Source organism: Anser brachyrhynchus (assembly GCF_964034855.1).
Source record: "Anser brachyrhynchus genome assembly, chromosome: 13".
Classification (NCBI taxonomy): Eukaryota; Metazoa; Chordata; class Aves; order Anseriformes; family Anatidae; genus Anser; species Anser brachyrhynchus.
The window spans coordinates 2,894,554-2,913,526 of NC_137708.1; the positions used below are offsets into that span (position 1 = coordinate 2,894,554).

Sequence of the window (18,973 nt, forward strand, 5' to 3'; positions counted from 1 at the left end):
ACAGGTTTCCATTCATTTGCATGATAAAGTTCCTTTTGAAGTTACAATAACTTGCAGTAAATGTAACTGCAGTGTGATTTTAATTTCTAAACACTGCACACAACTCAGTACAAGATCAGCATGATCTCTCAGATCAGCATGATTTTTCAGAATATCATATCTGACTGGTATATCAGAATATATGGTATCTGATATGATATCTTATATGTAGAGAGAGAATATCTGCTATGATGCTATCATATCAGAATATCATAACCAGTTATGAAAGAGCAACTGTTTACTTCTATCCCCGAAAAGGCAAAAAAGCCACCTCCCACTGAAAGTCTCCCATCCAGAGGCTAGGATGTGTTTCAGGATTTACAAGTTCCCTCCTCTGAGTGTTTTTTTTTGTTTTTTTTTTTTTTTTTTCTGTGAAATACGCTGGCAAAATATCCATCTTACTTACCTGTAGCCTGCTGGTTTTGTTGTGTTTTTACTTCGACAGTTCATATGGCTGGCATATATGGAACAGTTCACATGCAGTTTGCATAAAGACCTACGAAGTTTAAGCAGCCAATAAAAATATTTTTGTTTCTATCGGATTCTATTACATAAAGTAATAAGATCAAAATAATGGATATTTAGGTCCTATAATAATGTATTAGCTAAGAGTTAATTGAAGATTAAGGCTTCTATAACAATATTAAAGGAAGAATATTAAGAATATTAAAAGAAATTAAAGAAGAATATGACTGTTCTGAATAAGCTGAATCAATACGCATGTTTTAAGTCACAGGTACAATAGAAAATAATGGTAAACAAAATAACTATTTCTAGCAGTTTCAGGAGTGTTTGCAGTTACTACAATCGGATCTACTCAGTTATTCATATCCGGGCTTGGGAAAAGCAGCCTTGATGCTTCATATCAACTGCAGGATTAAGTCAGTATTTGTCTGGAACTCACATTATCTGACTGAATATTTTTCAGAATGTATTTCCATTTCTTTAGGCTTATTAATCATTTAAAAATGCTTATATTAGTAGAAATGGAATGAAGCAGAGATGAACAAAAAGATGGACAATAGCCCATTCAGTTGAAAGCAAAGCCCAGCTCTAACCTAATTCAGGTTGTAAATACTTGTGTGCTTTTTTTTGGTTCACAGAATGAAAGCTGTCTACTTGACTAAATTTTGCAGTTTTGGACATTTATTTATAATGCAGAATGGATTATTTTATTTTTTAACTAGAAGTTTGATGAAAATGATCCCTTTAAAGCCTTTCATTTATATCCATAACATGACTTTGTATACATATATGAGCAACTCAAAAATTTGAAGGCTTCTGCTAAACTGTGCCAGAGTTGCTTACAATATGCCTGGGAGGTTCTAGTTGTGCTTTTCACAAATGATGATTTAAAAAATGAGTACCAAAAGTAGCATTGACATATACTGTCCTTCAGAAACAACATTTTTCTGACTGTGTCTTTTCTTACTGAAGGATAAATTATCCTCTAAAAACCTTCATACCACAGAAGGCAGTTGAGAGCTGGATTCAACTTACACACTGCATTGTCTGTTATGAAGGGTAGGCAAGTGCTGACAGGTGGCATATCAAGGACATGTCTTTTAGGGAAAAACGTTTACAGGGTGGAAAGAGGGATTTGAAGTGTTGTCTTTCAAGCAGGGCACATATCTGGCCTCTAGAACACCCAGCACAGACTAAAGAAAGCAGTTTTCAGAATTGGTATGTGTTTCTCAGGGGGTGCTTTTTAAGAATATTTTCAGTCTTATTTATGTAATTATACTCACAGCTTTCTCCTCTGTGGAAAAATATTTTTGGAGCTATTACTCTATATATGATGGGTATGTGTATATAAGTATTTATGTTATTGTTTGTTTAATATATAAATATTTGATAAATAGGCTGCATTCTGAACTATATAGAGGAATAACTGAGTATAACTTTTTTTATTTTTTAGATAAAATACAGTCTTTCAGAGTTCTCAGGTAATGTATCTCCTCCCGTAAAGGAGATACAGTGCTACCGTAGTGGTCAACGAAAAACAGCTGACATTTTTCTTTAAGGGGATCCAAGGATGAAAGTTTTATCTAGAACAATCTGAATCATTCACAAAAATACTTTATTGTAATGTATTTTGTTGTTAAACTTTAATAGCTGAGGTGAAAGAGCAGATAGCAAACTGTAGGATAATTCTTAGTTGATTAGTCAGTTTTTCTGTCTCTCAGATGGCATATGTTAAAGGACAGAATCAGTGGTGTTTTGTTTTGTTTTGTTTTGTTTTCCCCAAAAAATACATATAACTTAACAAGAGGCTAGGATCTTTATGAAGAAATATGTGATAAAACTTAGTGAGAAGTTACCACTGTGTTTTGTTTTCACCTTAAAAATCTATTAATCTATTGATCCATTAGGTGAGGAATTAATCTTGTCAACAAGTAAAGTGTTAAAATTGTGATGTTAAGTTTGATAATAAAAGTGTGGCTGGAAATGTGACTGAAATCTGCGATGTGTTAAAGTAACAGAGGTCTGTGATGGATGTGGTGATGTTGTTTAACATTCTGGCAAAAAGTTCATTGTGGAAATGCAACATACTAGGTGGATTTTGATCTCTGTGTAAGATTCTTAATGGAGACTCAGTATCCCATTTCTAATGAGGATGTTCAGGGTTTTTCATGATCTCTTGTGTATGTCTTCTAGTTGGCAAAGAGAGAATCAGACGTTTGTCAGTAACAGTTGAAGGTACTATAGAGACAGTAAAATAGCAAACTGATAAAATTAAGCCAACTGTAGAGAAGGAAATAGTGGAAGACTAACCACTAAACTTTCTTCCAACTAACTGTATTTTATGAAAATGATTTCAAAACTGCCAAGACTTAACTTGACCACCTCTGTTATGAACAAATGAAATAACTTATAAAGCAATCTCTTACAAGAACAAGTAGTCAGAGTGTGTAATATATGTAATGGAGTTTCCTAAGAAGCAAGGTTAAGCAATATGATCAGTTTTAGCTAGTCTTTATTTTTAAGATTTAAATAAGGTTTAAACTTGCTGAAATTAAATTAGTTTGCACAAAGGTAGAAGCCCCATTTTGTCATGATGAAAAGTAAAAGCAAATCCATTTAGAGCAGGTTTTTCGGGGCTTCATCCAGTTAATTTTGGTCATCTGCAATGTCAGAGATTCCACAACCTGTCCAGGCAACTAGTTCCAGTTTTTTATCACCATCATTATTTTTAAAAATAATAGTAATAAATAAATAAATAAATAAAAACCTGTCAAGTTCCAACTTGTGTCTGTTGCTTCTCATGTCCCCACTGTGTTCTCCTAAGAAGAGTTTCAGTCTGTCTTCTCTACACCCTTACAATTAAGGTAGTTGTATAAAACAATAGGATCTTACCTCTGTAGAATTTATTTATTTATTTATTTATTTTAGGTTAACAACTAGCCTGCAGATCTTCATTAATGCTCAGGAATCTTGAAGTTGGTTTCTGTGAACAAAATGTTCTTTCTTATTTGCTGGGGGCTCTAAACTTCCATTTTGACAATACAAAGTGATGCAGAATTATTGAAAGGATAATGAATCAGCAGTGCAATGTATCAATTAGATTAATTAGATTTCAAAATTTGATGGATAACCATAGTATATGGAGAGATGACCTTACTCCTGAAGAAGAATGTAGCAATTGAGTCTCACTGACATTCAAGGCTCTGTGTGTTTGTGTGTGTGTGTGTGTACCCACTTAGGTTGTCTCTCTGTATCTCATCAATCACCTCCTTCAAGCACAATTCATGCTGGACTAATTATAAAGCTCCTGTTAGCTCACCAAGATCATTTTTCTCTACAAATTGGCAATATGAGCACTGGCTTACGTACTTTCTAAGTTAGACCATGAACCAGTAACTCTCTGAAGATGGGGCATATAATTTTAAAGACTATTCTTGTTCATTGTTTCAGTTTTGTTGCTTCTTTTATGACATCAGTAATAAAAAGAGATTAAGTTAAATATTTCAAATACTGCATTGTAACAAGCTTTTATGCTGATGCTTGGTGTTGAATTCTTTCAAAAAATTTATACTGGAATTATAAATGCAATAAGTGAGAAAACTATTCTGTTTATCGTGGGTCTTGATACACGTTTGTTTAACTTTTAAAAATTTTGTTCAAGCATGGTTTATGCCAGTTTGTTGAAATAGTATTGTCCTTAAACTGGAATATGCATACTTATTTTATCATCATGCAAACATCATTCGTTCGTTTTCTGCAAGAATTAATTACCCTTCTTGGTCTTTTTTCAGGGGATGTATATCAAATCAACATATGACGGGCTGCATGTAATCACGGGAACAACTGAAAATGTAAGCTTCCTTATCCTAAAAGACTTCTATCATGCATGCAAATATCTTCTGTAGATCTGCAGTGTATTTTGTAATGTCAAAACTTGCTATGAAACAAGCTACTTTTTATCTTTTTTTTTTATATATATATCATTTTACCTTAAAAATTCAGAACCATTAAAAATAGATAGGGAAAAATATCTGTGATGAAGTGACCAACTAATGTTATAATAAAATGAAAATCTTTAACTTCTATCTTCCACTACACCCTTCTAATTATGTATGTTTTCTCTGTCACAAAAGTATTTTGGTTTATATTGAGTATTTTTTTCTTATGCAAGAGCATCATCATTAGTCTTAAATAAAATGTGTTGTATTTAATTTTGTTATCTCCTTCAGATAAACCTCTCGAAACATAAGACAATTCAAGTTCATATTAAAAATAAATAAATAAAGCTTTCAACAGATCAGTAATATAACAGAAAACAATCTGCTTTTTATGGTTATATTGACCAGACTAGTTAAAGCATTGCAGAGTTGGTGATAAGTGTGGTTGTCATTTGACCAACCTTTAATATGTACAGTGAGATTACTTTTTGCAGTGAGTATATTATCATACAATGATGAATACTTTTCTGCTGTTTTTTTTAAATGGACAGTATTGTTTTAAAAGCCTTTTCCTAATTAGTAAATGAATTTTCTTGAAAAGTAGAATGCTAGAAAAATTAAACTCGTGGAGACGATACCTGTCCTAAGATTGCCTCATAGGAAATGAATAGGTTCTGCGTGTCTAAGCAATTCTGTAAAACAGATCGTAAAATAATAAATTCTAAAGCATTTACAGTATCAGCAGTATTGGTGGCTGTAAAAAAGAAATGGGTAACACAGAAAAATAACTTAAAATATTATATTCAGGTTGTAGAATGATCTTTGATAAACCAGAAGGTTTTCAAGCTAGCAGTAATCACTGACAAGACTATCAGTAAGAAGGGAGAAATTGTGAAAAGGAGTAAATGAAAGAGAAGGGGGTGACTTGACAATGTTAGGGGAAAAAAGAAAAGTGAAGAATCTAAATGACTTTTGTCTGAGGACATACAAAAAGTTCTTTTATAAAAATAATTATTCCTGAATGAATTGTATTAGGAGGAGTTCACCATCACTAAATTTTTATAGTTTCCAGTACCTGTAGCAAAGATAGAAGATATCAAGAATGTATTAACCATCCTTTTCATTGTAGTCCCAGAAATTAGGCAATATCTGGATTGAAAGTACACAGAAATGCTTTGGCATGTAAATCAGTATGACTGATTGTTATTCTTGTCACATTGTTTAGTTTTTCTGTGAAGCAGCTTCTTGTTACTTAACTTGCAATTCATAATTACAAATTTGAAAAAAAATAATTTTACTTCAACTGCTGCAATGTAATTATTATGACAGACTTCAAAATAGGACCTATCCCTTCTGTTTTTCAAATAGTCCATGTTTTAGTCACATTGTTTTCATTCTTTTTAAGACAGTATAGCTGGATAAATTACAAGTTCAAATTTTATAAAGCTAATAATGAAACTGTGCAATGCTCACACCCAAGAAACATGAAATTTGCACTGTGCAGCTAGCCAAAAATGTACATACTTACTGGCATACATCAGTGGTATTCTGCACTGTATGGCTGAGCTTCATGTGTGATATTTTGTTCTGCTTGGTTTGTATGTATTGAGATAGTTTTGATCGTTTTTGTCACCCATTTTTAGGTACTACAGACCCAGGGAAAGCCTTATGTTTGGTGTGTAAAAATTTGTGAATCATAAGACAAGTCTAATGCAAGTTAAGCTTGACATTTGTATGCTTACATATATTAACACTACTGGCAGCATTTAGAAGTCTTAATATAACTACATGTACCTGTAAATATAAATATAAAAAACACTTTAATTGAGTCCCAAAACTTATGAACCAACCATCTTATGTTACAACCATAGATTGAATTACCCATGCAATAATTAATATACTTTTTTCACTGTAATTTTAATTTATTTTAGAAATATAATGCAATTTGTAGGGAAAATATATATTTATAACTGAAATTCATGTGAAAAGATATGAAGTTCACCAGCCACTAAAACTTGCATTTTTATTTTGACTGAACTGTACACATCAAAACTTTTTGATAAGACAACATTAAGAAGTTCCTTTTTTTTTTTTTTTTACTTTCTCTTTTCTAAAAGTGTAATCACATGTGCAGATAAAAAAGCTTCAAAGATGTTTAATTTCTGGCATTTCAGCAAATTGATTTTTCATTCCTTTTGAAGGTATAATTGACCTCAGAGCCAGTGTTTAATTTTGAAAGATAATAATTAGCTCAGCCTCATCAAAGTCAGGAAAGGAGCTAAAAAGAGAAAGAGCCAGGCCTGTGCTTTTTCAGCTAATATCAACTGAAGTTAAACCCATTACGAATAGTGGAGTTTACTTCAGTTTCCTGCTTACCCTTCATTCACTGTTTAAAGCAACCAACTTTGTATTCCCACTGCATTCTACAAATGGAAATAGAATATCTTTCTGGTTTATGTTTAGTCCTGTACATAGCTAAAATCCTGTCCTTATCTCAACCCATGTGCTTTTTCATCATATTTTCTCCCTGTTCTGCTGAGGAAGAGGAGTAAGCAACCACCTGTGTGATGCTTGCCTACCTATTGAGGTTAAACTGTAACAGTCTCTTTGGCATTTTGTTTAGGAGCAATTGCAACCATTTTTTGCCCAGTGGCTGTTTGGGCTTTTGTTGTATTGTTTCCTGTTGTCTTTACTCCTTCTATTTGTTTATAATATGCATCCACATAATGGATGGAAATGACAGGTGGGATTGGTAGTTGAAGACGTCTGTCCAGCAGAAGAGCTATTGACAGTTTCCTGGAATTTTTGATTGGTACTCAGTGAGGTCATGAATATAAGCTGCAAGTCACCTTTAGCTCCTGTAAATCTTGTATTCTGACACATTCGTTGACATGCAGTTGACTGTGTACAAGTGGCTTGCAAGGCAATGGGGTTTGATCCATTTCAATGTGATCAGAAGCAGCTATATTTAGAATAAGGAAGGTTTTTGACTCAGGGATCCCAAAATTATGGTGGTGGAATAGTATGTGTGCGTATGTATGTATATATTCTATACCAAATAGCCAGCCTGTCAAGGACTTTATCCTTTTCTAAATTACCACTTTGCGTTCACATGGTTAATCTAGTGCTGTCTTGGAAGTGCTGGAGCTGTAGTATATTTGCAGAGTATCTGCCATGAACTTCAGCAGTAAACCTGCTACGTAAAGGACTGCATACTTTTCTGTTATATGCATTTTTTTTCCAGACCTGACCCCGCACGAGTAGTAAGTTCGGTATTAGTTGGCTTAGCAGCTTTACTGCTAAATGATGTTAATTCACTCAGTGAATTCCCAGCAAGATTGTGACAGCTCATGGCCCAGTACTCCCCTCTGAGAGGTAAAGAAACTAAAATAGCTCAACCAGTCAAAAAGGTTGTTCATCACCACAGGAAGAAGGATTTGAACTCATCTTTGAATTGTCATTGGTTACCAGAATAATATTGTTCCGAATAAATGTGATTTTTTTTTGTAAATATAGTAAGTTATTGTTATTTGATAATAATGCTTCTTTGGGCAGAGCTTTCTTGCCTCTTTCCTCATTTGTAGTTTTCATTCCTGCTCTTCCATTGTGGTCCCCCTAAAATGTAAAGTTAATTGTTATCTCCTGTCCTTAGTCTCCTGCTGACCAGTGTAAGAAAATCCATGCTGGCGATGAGGTGATCCAGGTCAACCATCAGACTGTGGTAAGTACTTCGGAAGTTCTGGTCTGGAGGCTTTGACTGTTCCCACTGCTAAAAAGACAATAATTCTTACTGGGTAACTTTAGCAATCTAGATCACTCTTTATGCCTTTTAAAATATAATCATTGCTTACACTTAATTTGTGCCTTTTTATTTTTTTTTTAATTGTCATTAATTAGCCCAGAAGGATTAAGCCAAACATATTTTTCATAGCTGCTGTTCAACATTATACTCGTTATATAAGGAGATCCCAGAATATTTTATCGACAATTTACAGTGATTGTACTGGTTGTTGTTCTTAGATTTCCTGTTATGGATATGCCAGTAAGTTTAACTTTTTCTCTTAAACAGAAATATGCATTTCTTTAATCTGGGATTTGAATTCAAAATGCAGGAATTCTGCAACAGCCATATATTTCTTTTCATATTTATTTTTAAGCTGATGAACAATTTTATAAAGTTGGTGAAACTGTTAAACATAAGCATGTGTATGGGGAAGTGTATGCTCAGTCTAAGATACTGTGGTACCTGATCTGTGCACATTTAAGTGTGCCATTGTATTTGTCACAGCGTATGCAGTTATTGTTTATGCATACCAACCTACATTTCATTTTATATACAAAACCAGAAAAATAAAGAAACCTCTTTGGCATTTGTGGGAGTTGAAAATTATTAGAGAGCAAATATTTTCTTTTCAAAAGAAGTATAACTTCTTCACTTACAATTTTAATGCAACATGAAGCTCTTACTTACATTACAGAGGATCTGTGAGTTGTCACAGTACAAGCTGAAATATGCATTAGACTGGCTTTCTCCATCAGACATACTCTTCAAGTGACAAACCTGATTTAATCTTTACTCCCAGAGGTGAAACCCCACTCATTCAACTACTCAAGAATTGGCTTTCTGGGTTGCATCTTCCCATGTGTGTTATAACGAGCCCAAAGTGTTTGATGCTTGTAATCCCTCTCTATCTAAGGGCAGGCACACTGCCAACAGCTGAGTCAAGTGGCAGAGAATACCTTTTTCAAAAATCCAAACCTCACTGTTAATTATTCATTCTGAAGTCTATAACAAGCTATGAAAAGGGATAAATGGCAAGCAGTTTCTTTCAGAAACGTATTCTTCCTTTGCAAATGCTGAGCAAGCTTTATTCTGTCTTCCTTGTGACTGTGTAGAGTCAGCCAGTAATTTTTAGTGCTTGTGTTTCAGAGGTGTGTGTCCAACTGTGAACTACACTTTGCTTCTTCACCCAAGCTATCACAAGCTGTGACGAATGATATCATGTTTATAATTACTATTATTTCCATTAGTGGGCTAGAATAATTCAAAGGTTTCCGTTCATTAAATTTCCATATGATCAATGTCTTTATACTAGCAAGGCCAGCTCACAGAATGCGGTGCAACCCACTTGAAATGAACAGTCTGGGGGGCAGTTGGCAAACTGTACAAAACAAGTCTTGCATTTCTGTGGTGGTCTTGCAGGTTTTCCAGAGCTACAGACTATCTTGCTCACCTGGCATTGGAACATGTAGGCACAAAGCACTCCATGCTTTCACAAAATGTATACACAGGACAAAAATGCAAAAAATTATACAATATAAAAATGGAGAAATACACTTTCCTCTGAAATTTGTGTGTTTCAGAGGATTTGCATCACACAATGTTTATCTTTGTTATCCTAACAAAGGCATTTTCTTAAGATTGATGTTCTTTTATATCTTGATAATATAAATCCTGTTTTGAAAAGGTCTGTTCTGAAGATGATTAGATATAGTCATTTTGTTTTACCATCAGTGAAAATACTTTCCTGATTAAAGAAAGTGTAGGTTTTTTTCATTAGATGCTAATCCTGTAGCTGACTATTGGCATCATCTCATCTGATTTAGACTAAAATAGGCCAGTGTATTTTCTGGATAAATTGATGTTTGCTCATTTACTAAGATAATTTGATTTTTTCAAAACACTCAGTGACGTTCCCACAACCTGTTCTGTTAGCTAATTATTCTCATTTCGGGGGGGAGTCTTTTTGTTTGTAGTATGCATTTGTCTGGCATATACTTCCAGTCCTTTGATCTTGATCTATTTTTATCTATTACACTGGAGATCCAGTTTCTCATTTAGGTATTTTCAGGATGTAATCAAACTACCTCTTCACCTTTCCTTTGGTAACCTAAATAATTGGAGCACTGTCAGTTTTTCATCCTAATGCATGACCCTCCTTGACATCCTCTTTATATTCCCAACTGTGATACTTTGCATACTTAACATTGAGCTACAGGGCTGTACAGTGAAAACATATTCATTCATAGGTAAAGCAGTACTCCTGTGCTAATATAGTACAAATAAGACTGTGCTTTTTAAAAGGCTAATGTTCATTTTCATCCTACGTAGGCAAAAATGAATCTAAAAGGATACTGATTTTTTTCCTTAAGTAATAAAAACTAATTTCAATTTCAATTTGAAATTCATGAGGAGGTCCAATTTAAGAGAAGAATCATTACGCATTTCGTAACTGTGAGAGGAGTAAGCTCTTAAACAGGTTTAAGATGTGGAGTTGAAAATAGTTGTACTGTCCCTGCATTCCAGTGCAGTCAGCACAGATAACAGCACTTTTAATCTTGGAGGCATTTCTCTGGGGTTGTAAAGCTATAGCAGAGGATTAAGTATGCTGACAATGTCAGTCCATTGGATTGCTGGATGTGTGGAGTTAAGTATTTTGGTATTGATGGGGCTAGAATATTTTGGCTGTATGTCTTCAAAATAATTGTTATTACTTAAAATTCGTATGCTAATTTTATATAAAGCATAATCTGAATTAAGTAAGAAATGATCAGGTAACTAAAGGTAGCTATATTCATACTCTTACTGAAATCATTTATATTAACAAATATATTAACATTATTAACAAAAAAAAAGAACACATTTTAATTCTTCAGTGTAGTTGAAAGTTTTAAAAAAGGAGTTTTTCTAAAGTATCAAAGGGAAACAGCTTAAAACTTATATAATGCAACAGTTGAAGGAGTTAGAAATAAAAGATTTACTACCTGGAATCTGGTCAAGCCAAGGAGCCCTCTGTTATACAATTATGAACATCAAAGTAAAAATAATAGTACTTTAGGCAATAAATTAATTAAATCAGTTGATTCACCTCTAGCTGTTAAGATCATTTAATCATTATCCAATGTCCTTATTTGCTTTTCTGCTTATCCTTCTTGCTTATTAGATTTTAATAAAACAGCACAAGAAACTTGGTAAATAAGTCACACGTTCTTAAATACCATGACATTAACTCTTTTTTTTTTCCTACCAGTAACAACAGGCACTAGTTCTCGCCTGTCGGCAAGAAATTGAATGCCTTGTGGAGTTTTTCTTTCCTCTCCTATAAAATTAAACAGAAGCGCTGAATATAGCACTGTGCATTCATTAGCTTACAAAAATAATAATTACACCTCAGGTTCTGTGAATAGTATTTTCTGCTGCTTAGTTGAAATAAAAGGAAAGTAAATTTCATTTTGCCTTAACTTTAACTAAAGTTGTTTTACGGATGGGATGTGATTCTTTAGTCAAAGAATTGGGACTGTCATGCAGTGAAAATAGGGTAAAATTAAAGATAAGTTTGTCTGTGGCCAAGAAATATTTGTTTCTTTCGAATTTCCATAATTAGAATAGTATAGAATATAGGACAAAGAGAAGAAAACCAGTCATAACAAATATATAGGTACATCCATTCTCAGGATGGAAGCAAAGCTGATAAATTAAAGCCAAATCATCTGCATATGTTTACTGAAGGGACTGACACTTTCAATTGCAACTCCCTAAGCAAGGATTTTTAATGAGTTGTCTGCTTTAGGATAACATCGTATGCTGTGGAAGCGTAAGGAGACAAACTTACTAGTCAATACTATGCAAGGTTTTACAGGTGATTTAGAGGATTATAAAGGATAACTAAAGACTTTAGGAAAATGGAATGTTAGATGAAATACAGTATAAGTTTATGAAAATAAATTATGTTAATGTTCTACCTTTGATATTTTTTTCAGACAACAGAAATCTTACTGATCCAAACAAGTATTGATCTAGCTGTCTGAACAGATGTAGATATTAGATCTACTTTTGTATACAAAAGTGTTAGATGAACTAGGGAAAATGGTTCAGAAATCTGAAAACCTTTTTTTCTTTTTCTTTTTTTTTTTTTGAGGATTAGAATTTGAAGGTCATTTGATAGGACAGAGAGCAATAATAATGCTTTTAGTAACTCATGTTGAAAGCTAAATGTTACTCAGGAGCAGCTGGCAAGAATCCTGAAGTCAGAATGTAGTAATTAATCCCAAATCGACTCATCACCATGGAGGTGATGTGACTGAAAATGGCAAAGATGAACTTGGAATTAATCAGGAACATGTTTCCAGGAGAAATAGAGTTTTAATGCCATTGTCTTGACATTGGTAATATCTAGTCTGAAATACTGTGTGATGTTCAGGTCATTTGCAGTCATCAAAGGTGAATTTGCGTAAGAACATTTGCAAATGTAACGGGGTAAAAAAGAAAATGTATTGAATGATTTTTTATTTTTTTTAAAGATTTAAATTTTGGTTACCTAGCCAGCTAGGTCTATAGGCTATACAGACCAGGAAGGGAAAGAACTGTTTAAGGAAGAGAACAACACTGTGGAAGAGCAAGCATCCATATGAACATCTGTAAGAAAATCTGTGGTGAAATTTGAAAGAGGTCTGACTAGGATGGTGATTGAAGAACTGATGAAAACAATTAAGTTATAGTTGCCTACAACTGTGTAGAAGGGGTAACAAAAGGATGTAGTAGCCTAGAACAGCTCTTTCAGTTCAAACACATTTGCTTTGTTGTGTAAGGTGTTTGTTGTGTTATGTCTAAATAGCTGTTATTTTAAAATAATGGGGATGCATTTTCATACTTGATAGGTTTATTCTTTGGAATGGAGGATGCTCTGTAAATACATGAGCCACAGCCTAATGCCCTTTCATACTGCTCATTGTCTGTCAAACTGTGTAGTTTGAAATTAGCATGAACACTGTTTGGATTTATAAAAATGTCTAAATCCCTGTTGCTGGTAGGTTGTATTCTGAATCCCATTCATACAAATCTGAGTCTTCTAAAAGAGAAGGTACAACGTCAAGAGCCCTGCAACAATTAATAATTTCCAGCACTAATTTATTAGTGTTAAAATATTTATTGAATTAATATTCCAGATGTATGTGTGTTGAATTGGAAATCTGAGTTTTAATGGGTGCTCACTTTAGATGGAGGTAAATCTGTAACTGTAGTGACAGGTCATACGATCTGTGTTTCAGCACACTGAAACACAGAAATGCAAGTAGGAAAAGGAAAGATAAAAACTGAACAAGAGATGTCATGACAATTACAACTTCTTCCCCCCCAAAAAGTCATTTGGTTTGGAAAGAAATTTCCACATATCACTGAATCTCAGGATTCGGCCTTTCAAAAAGGCTTAGTAATATGTGTCTTCCAGTAGCACATCTTGCATCATCTTGGAATCTTGCTGTATTTCTCTGTTATTCAATGAAAATAACTATGTAAGATAATAGATAACTGTTGGTATTTCCATCATCAATTATTTTTAGTAACACTTAGGATATTAATGAGGAGAGTGAATCAGCTACAGGTGTTAATGATGAGCTTTCCAGTCAGTGACAGAAAGTCTTATGATCTTGCAGCACATTTTTGTTTAATAATAATTTCTGATTTCCATGTTAATGAAACTAATTCCCTTGATAAATTCCCTAGCCTGGGTAGTATTGTAAGGCAAAGTGAATTACAGACAGACTTAACATACAAAAGATGACTGTTTCTTTAACAAAAAGTTGAGTTTGCTCATCTCTCCCTCCTCCCCCCCCCCGTTTTTTGTTTTTGTTTTTTTTTAATGAAAATATGAAGAAAGGTCATACTGTTAAGAATCGAGTAAATATCCAGATGGGTTTGCTTATGTATTGAAAGAGCCTTGAGGGGAAACATCTGTCCTGGTTCATGTAAGGGTTAGGTCCTACTGGAGACAAAGCAAAATTACTTGTTTGCAGGTGGTGTGCAATGTCATATGTTCTAGTTATTTAGTAAATACCATTCTGTACAATTGATTTCCAGATCAAATGCCCAGCAATGCAGTTCTTAAACTCATTTTTAGTTTACGCTCTGTCTCTTTCCATCCTAAGTAAGATTAAAGCTGGGCAAATGATACAGTGAGTTTAATATGCATAACTCCCAGAAACACGTGGAGGTTTAGCCTGCCTTCCGTCTGGCAGGTGCACTATATATTTTTGTATTTCTTGGAAGTTTTTCTTTTTTTCAGAGTCCCACTAAATGTTACGGTTTGATAAAACAGTGAAGGAATTGAAGAATCACATTTATCCTTTATCCCCAGAATTTTCAGGAAAAACAAAGAAAGGAATATACATGTTCTGTCCACTAAGCACTCTAGTTCCACTCTGAGTTGTTTTCTAAATTTGCACCATGACAAATACACATAATGAGTTTTGAGGAAATCAGCACGGAGGTAAATAACTGTGGTGGTGGTTTTAACCACTGGAATCCTTTGATAAGCCTCATTGTGTTCAACAGTCCAGCTGTTTTTTCAGTTCCTTTTATAGATGAATATATCATGGACTTAATGCCTATGCACTCATCCACAAATGCAGTGTTTAGTCTTTTCTTCAGATTTTTTGTTGTTGTTGTGCATAATGTTAGGAATTTTTTATGTTAGTTTATTTTTCATACAGATCATCAGTCAATCATCATCAGCCAGATAGCCTTTATTTTAAAAAAGGAGAAAAGGTGCTTGTCCAGCATGAACATGGTTTGGATGTATAAAAATGCCCAAACCCCTACTGCTGGTGGGATGTGTTCTGAATCACATTCAGACAAATCTAGATCTTCTAAAGGAGAAGGAACAAGTCAATACTGGGAGACTCTAAAGAATATATTGAAGAACAAGAAGACAAACTAGTTTACTGCAGGTTAATGAGCAAGCATTGTTTTTCTGCATATACTACTTAAGCAGTCCCAACTACAAAATCATCAGTTTTAGGTATACAAAATTACTACAGCATTCTGGATATTTATATCAGTATAATTTTAGTCCCTATGGTGCTAAATTTCTTTACCATAAAATTTTTTAGCTATCGTTTTCAAAGTTACCATATATTGCACTTTCCACTAATTAACTTGGTTGTACTTTCTATGAGAAAATTAATCCTTTAAAATAGACTACAATAATACATTTTTCCCCCTGGAGCCCTTTTTTCCACACTGCTGATGTACAAAGCAATAAAAATTATCGATTGAACAATCCTAAATGTAAACCACCAAAAAAAATTAAACTTCTGCCTTCCTCTTACCTTATTCAGTGAGTTATATTCATCTATGTTTCTTCTATGTTTAACATCTAAATTAAAGAGAATTTTCTTTGGACTAACATTAAGTCAACTGTATTTTTAGCCAGCGAGTATCAATTTCCTGTGATTCTCATCTTTTCTCTTTACAAACTGTATATCACTGTGGTGGCAATTTTCATTGCTGGCATCTGACAGTATTTTGCACATTCTTTGGGTTATGAACTAGGAGTACAGCAGCCGTGTGACTTTCCACACTCTACTTTGTAGGTCTGATTTATAAAGAGAGCAAATATATGGAAATAGTGTGTTGTATTACAATATGCAAATATGTTTTCCAGAGAACATGCACCGTGACTAGACCTTTACCGTGCTGTGCAAAGAGAACATAACAATGCCCTGAACTTGTTGATTTGAGTGTAATGGCTATCCTAATTGCTCCAATTTCATTTATTCAGGAAAATAGAGCATCATGCTAGTCTTTTTTTCCTTCATTACTCTAATTTACATGTTAACTTTTATTACCGAGTGAAATGTCTTAACCCATATTGTAGAACCTGATTAACTGAATGGTAAAAAAACTTAAAGGAGCAAAAAACACTTTTGCTGAACACATCTCACCACAGCTAGAAGCTAGTAATTGCAATTATAAACTGTTTAAGAATAAATGTCAAAATCTGTCTGAAGGACTGATTTTCAACTAAGATTTTTAATCCACTGTAATGACTTCTATTTTCATAAAGATATTTTTAGTAATACAATTTATAATAACATGTCCAAATTCCTAAGAGCATTTTATCATAGCCTAGTAGTAATGATTGCAGACTGTTCTTTAATAGATCTTGCTATTTAATGGTTTTGTCATTAAGGTTCTCCTTGGAATAATTTATCATTAACTTAATTATTTATCATTCTTATCTAAAAGGAGCTCACGGAACTCCAAAGGTTTCAGCATTCTGAAAATTACAGCAATCTATAAAAATCAAAAATAGTCCGTCCAATTTTAAATTTAAAATTCCGTAAAATATATGTGTGTATTTATATATAAACATCCTGTCGTTATAAGCAAAGTGCAAACCAGAAGCGTTCGTATGGAATGGAAGTTGAGATATTTGTGTTTAGTTGTGGTCCGTTTGTGACCAGTGCATTTTTAGAAATTTTTCAGTAAACCAGCAACATTAAAAATAGAATAGAACTGTAAAAAGCTATAAAAATGCTTTTTAGCACTATGAGACATACAGTGCTTTCCAAGCCAAATGTTCACACTTGGGATCCTGGCTTCGGCCCACTGTCGAGACCAGGTATAAACTGTAAGTTTCTAGCTAAACTTCTCTCAGGCCCTTGTGAGAGGATTTGAACCTCCACCTTCATGTATAATCGATTATCTTCCTCTAAAAGGAAGTAGTTATAAATGGTACGTGATATAATATGCCGATACATGTAGACTGCACTGATTCTGAACACTTAAATCTTTTTTTTTTTTTAATATTTTATTTTTAATACTAATGGGAATACACATATTGGTCAGAAGAGCAATGATAAAACTGTTACCATGAACTTGCCAGTTAAGCATAGTCAAAGGGCATAGCAAATATAACGGCACCGAAGGCTCGCGTACACTTGTACAGCTCCAGCTCTTGGATTCCCTAAAGCTTTTTATTCGTAATAGCTCACTTCAGGGCTGCCACAATTCTGCCTCGGTAAGGTTGTCATTGCAGAAATGCTGTTCACGCACAGTGCTCTGATTCCTAAGAGCTGTGGTAGTTATAACTAACCATGAGTAACCTACAACAGGTCTTTACTATGGTCCTTTATTACCACAATAAAAATCTGCTGTGTTTGGAACAGAAAATGGTGGGAAGAGTTTAATACAGGCTACTTTTAGAGCTGCTGAGAGCTCAGCTTTTCTGTGAAAGAAAACGACTTTTGCAGGACGTATTCTGTGCAGGATTGGATCCATAACGCTTTGTTTAGCAGAACTGGGGGGAGAAGGTGACCATCAGTGTTTGGGTTAAAGTAACATCCCGCACCTATTCACTTTTCTTCAGTAGCAAATCTAGAAATCAAGTCTGAATTGGAGAAAATGTGAATAAAAAAAGGCTAGGAAAGTCCTCCAGAGTCCTCCCTATAAATATTTCTGCAGGCTCTGCTGTTTCACAGAGCTAAATGCGAACCAGTAACCTCATTGTCACTTACAAGAGGTCATTCTTTCTAGTAACTCCTTTCTATATAGGCTTGCTCTTGTAAAATGAGTTATTTCCTGGTAATAACAAGGTGAGACTAAGTGGAGGAGATAGCTGTACTATAGAAGAGAAACAGGGATGACTTTTCAGATATTTTTTCTGGGTTTTGTGTGTGTGCACCTGTGTGTTTATTGGCATGTCCCCTAGCCACGACCTGTGGCTTTGGGCCAAGCTCTCAGGTTATATGTGAGTAGCTATGAGACTACTTTAGTCATACCATTTTTCTCATGTCAGTGGAAGAGAGACAAATTTCAAAAATTGTGGTGTAAGTGTGATTATCTAGGCAAGGTCACAAGTATATTGACAAAAAATACAAAATTCAGAAGGGAATGTTAACAAATTCTTTAAGCATTGCAATGTTTAAGTAAGTCGGTACTAATTTGGATATTGCTTTGGGTACATTGTTTTGAGTCTAATATTAAAGAAACTTCAATAATACAGTTACTCAAGTTGAATGATAATTCATTGTGAAATGCTAAGTGATAGGAATTTCTTAATTTCTTCCTAGTGAACAAGCTAAAACATCAGTTGCAGATAGGAAGGGCAAAAAGACTGCTGAACTTATAGAGCCAAATTTATTCTCTTATTTAAACTAGTACAATTTTGCTGATTTTAGTGGTGTAATCAGGAAGAAAGATTGGTTAAATTTTAGAAAAATGTGAATTTGCATGAATTTTGCTTTCTGTTCTGAATGTATGTATCTGGCTGTTTTGATAGATATTTTTCCTATTGTATGTTCATGCACATGAGAAAAATGTGTTCAGGAGCACATAAATGTGTAAAACTAGCTTTAGTGTAAACATCATTACATACTCCTTTATATTATTCAGTTTTAAAACCTCTTCAATCATTCAGGATAATAGGATAGTGTGAACATTAATGAATAAAAAAATCCCATAAAATTTTAATTTTTGTTTTCATGTATAACCATTTCATGGCTAATTCATATTCAAATAATCAAGAAGATCTAGAAATGTCTCTAAATAGCTTTTAGTGAAAGACACGTATAAAATCCTTTCAGTGTTATGATGTTCTTTTTTTATGGCTATGGTTTATGGTAACTTGAAGTATTCAGCTCTATCCAGGGTCTGTTTGGATAAATCAAGTAAACAATATTTTATCCTCAGTGCAGATATTAAATATGTTATGTATGTTGATATAGCATAGTCTGTCTTTCTACTCAACAGT

At 33.8% G+C, this 18,973-nt stretch overlaps 1 protein-coding gene across 3 annotated transcripts in view; it reads left to right on the forward strand.

The window, feature by feature from the left end:
• Positions 1-18,973, forward strand: part of LOC308177325 (connector enhancer of kinase suppressor of ras 2-like) — a 186,277-nt gene that overhangs the window by 95,017 nt on the left and 72,287 nt on the right. For all 3 annotated transcript variants that reach the window (XM_080554341.1, XM_080554340.1, XM_080554342.1), the window contains exons 7-8: positions 4,296-4,355; positions 8,095-8,163. In XM_080554341.1, coding sequence (XP_080410467.1) covers positions 4,296-4,355; positions 8,095-8,163 — 129 coding nt within the window. The remainder of the gene's footprint in view (positions 1-4,295; positions 4,356-8,094; positions 8,164-18,973) is intronic.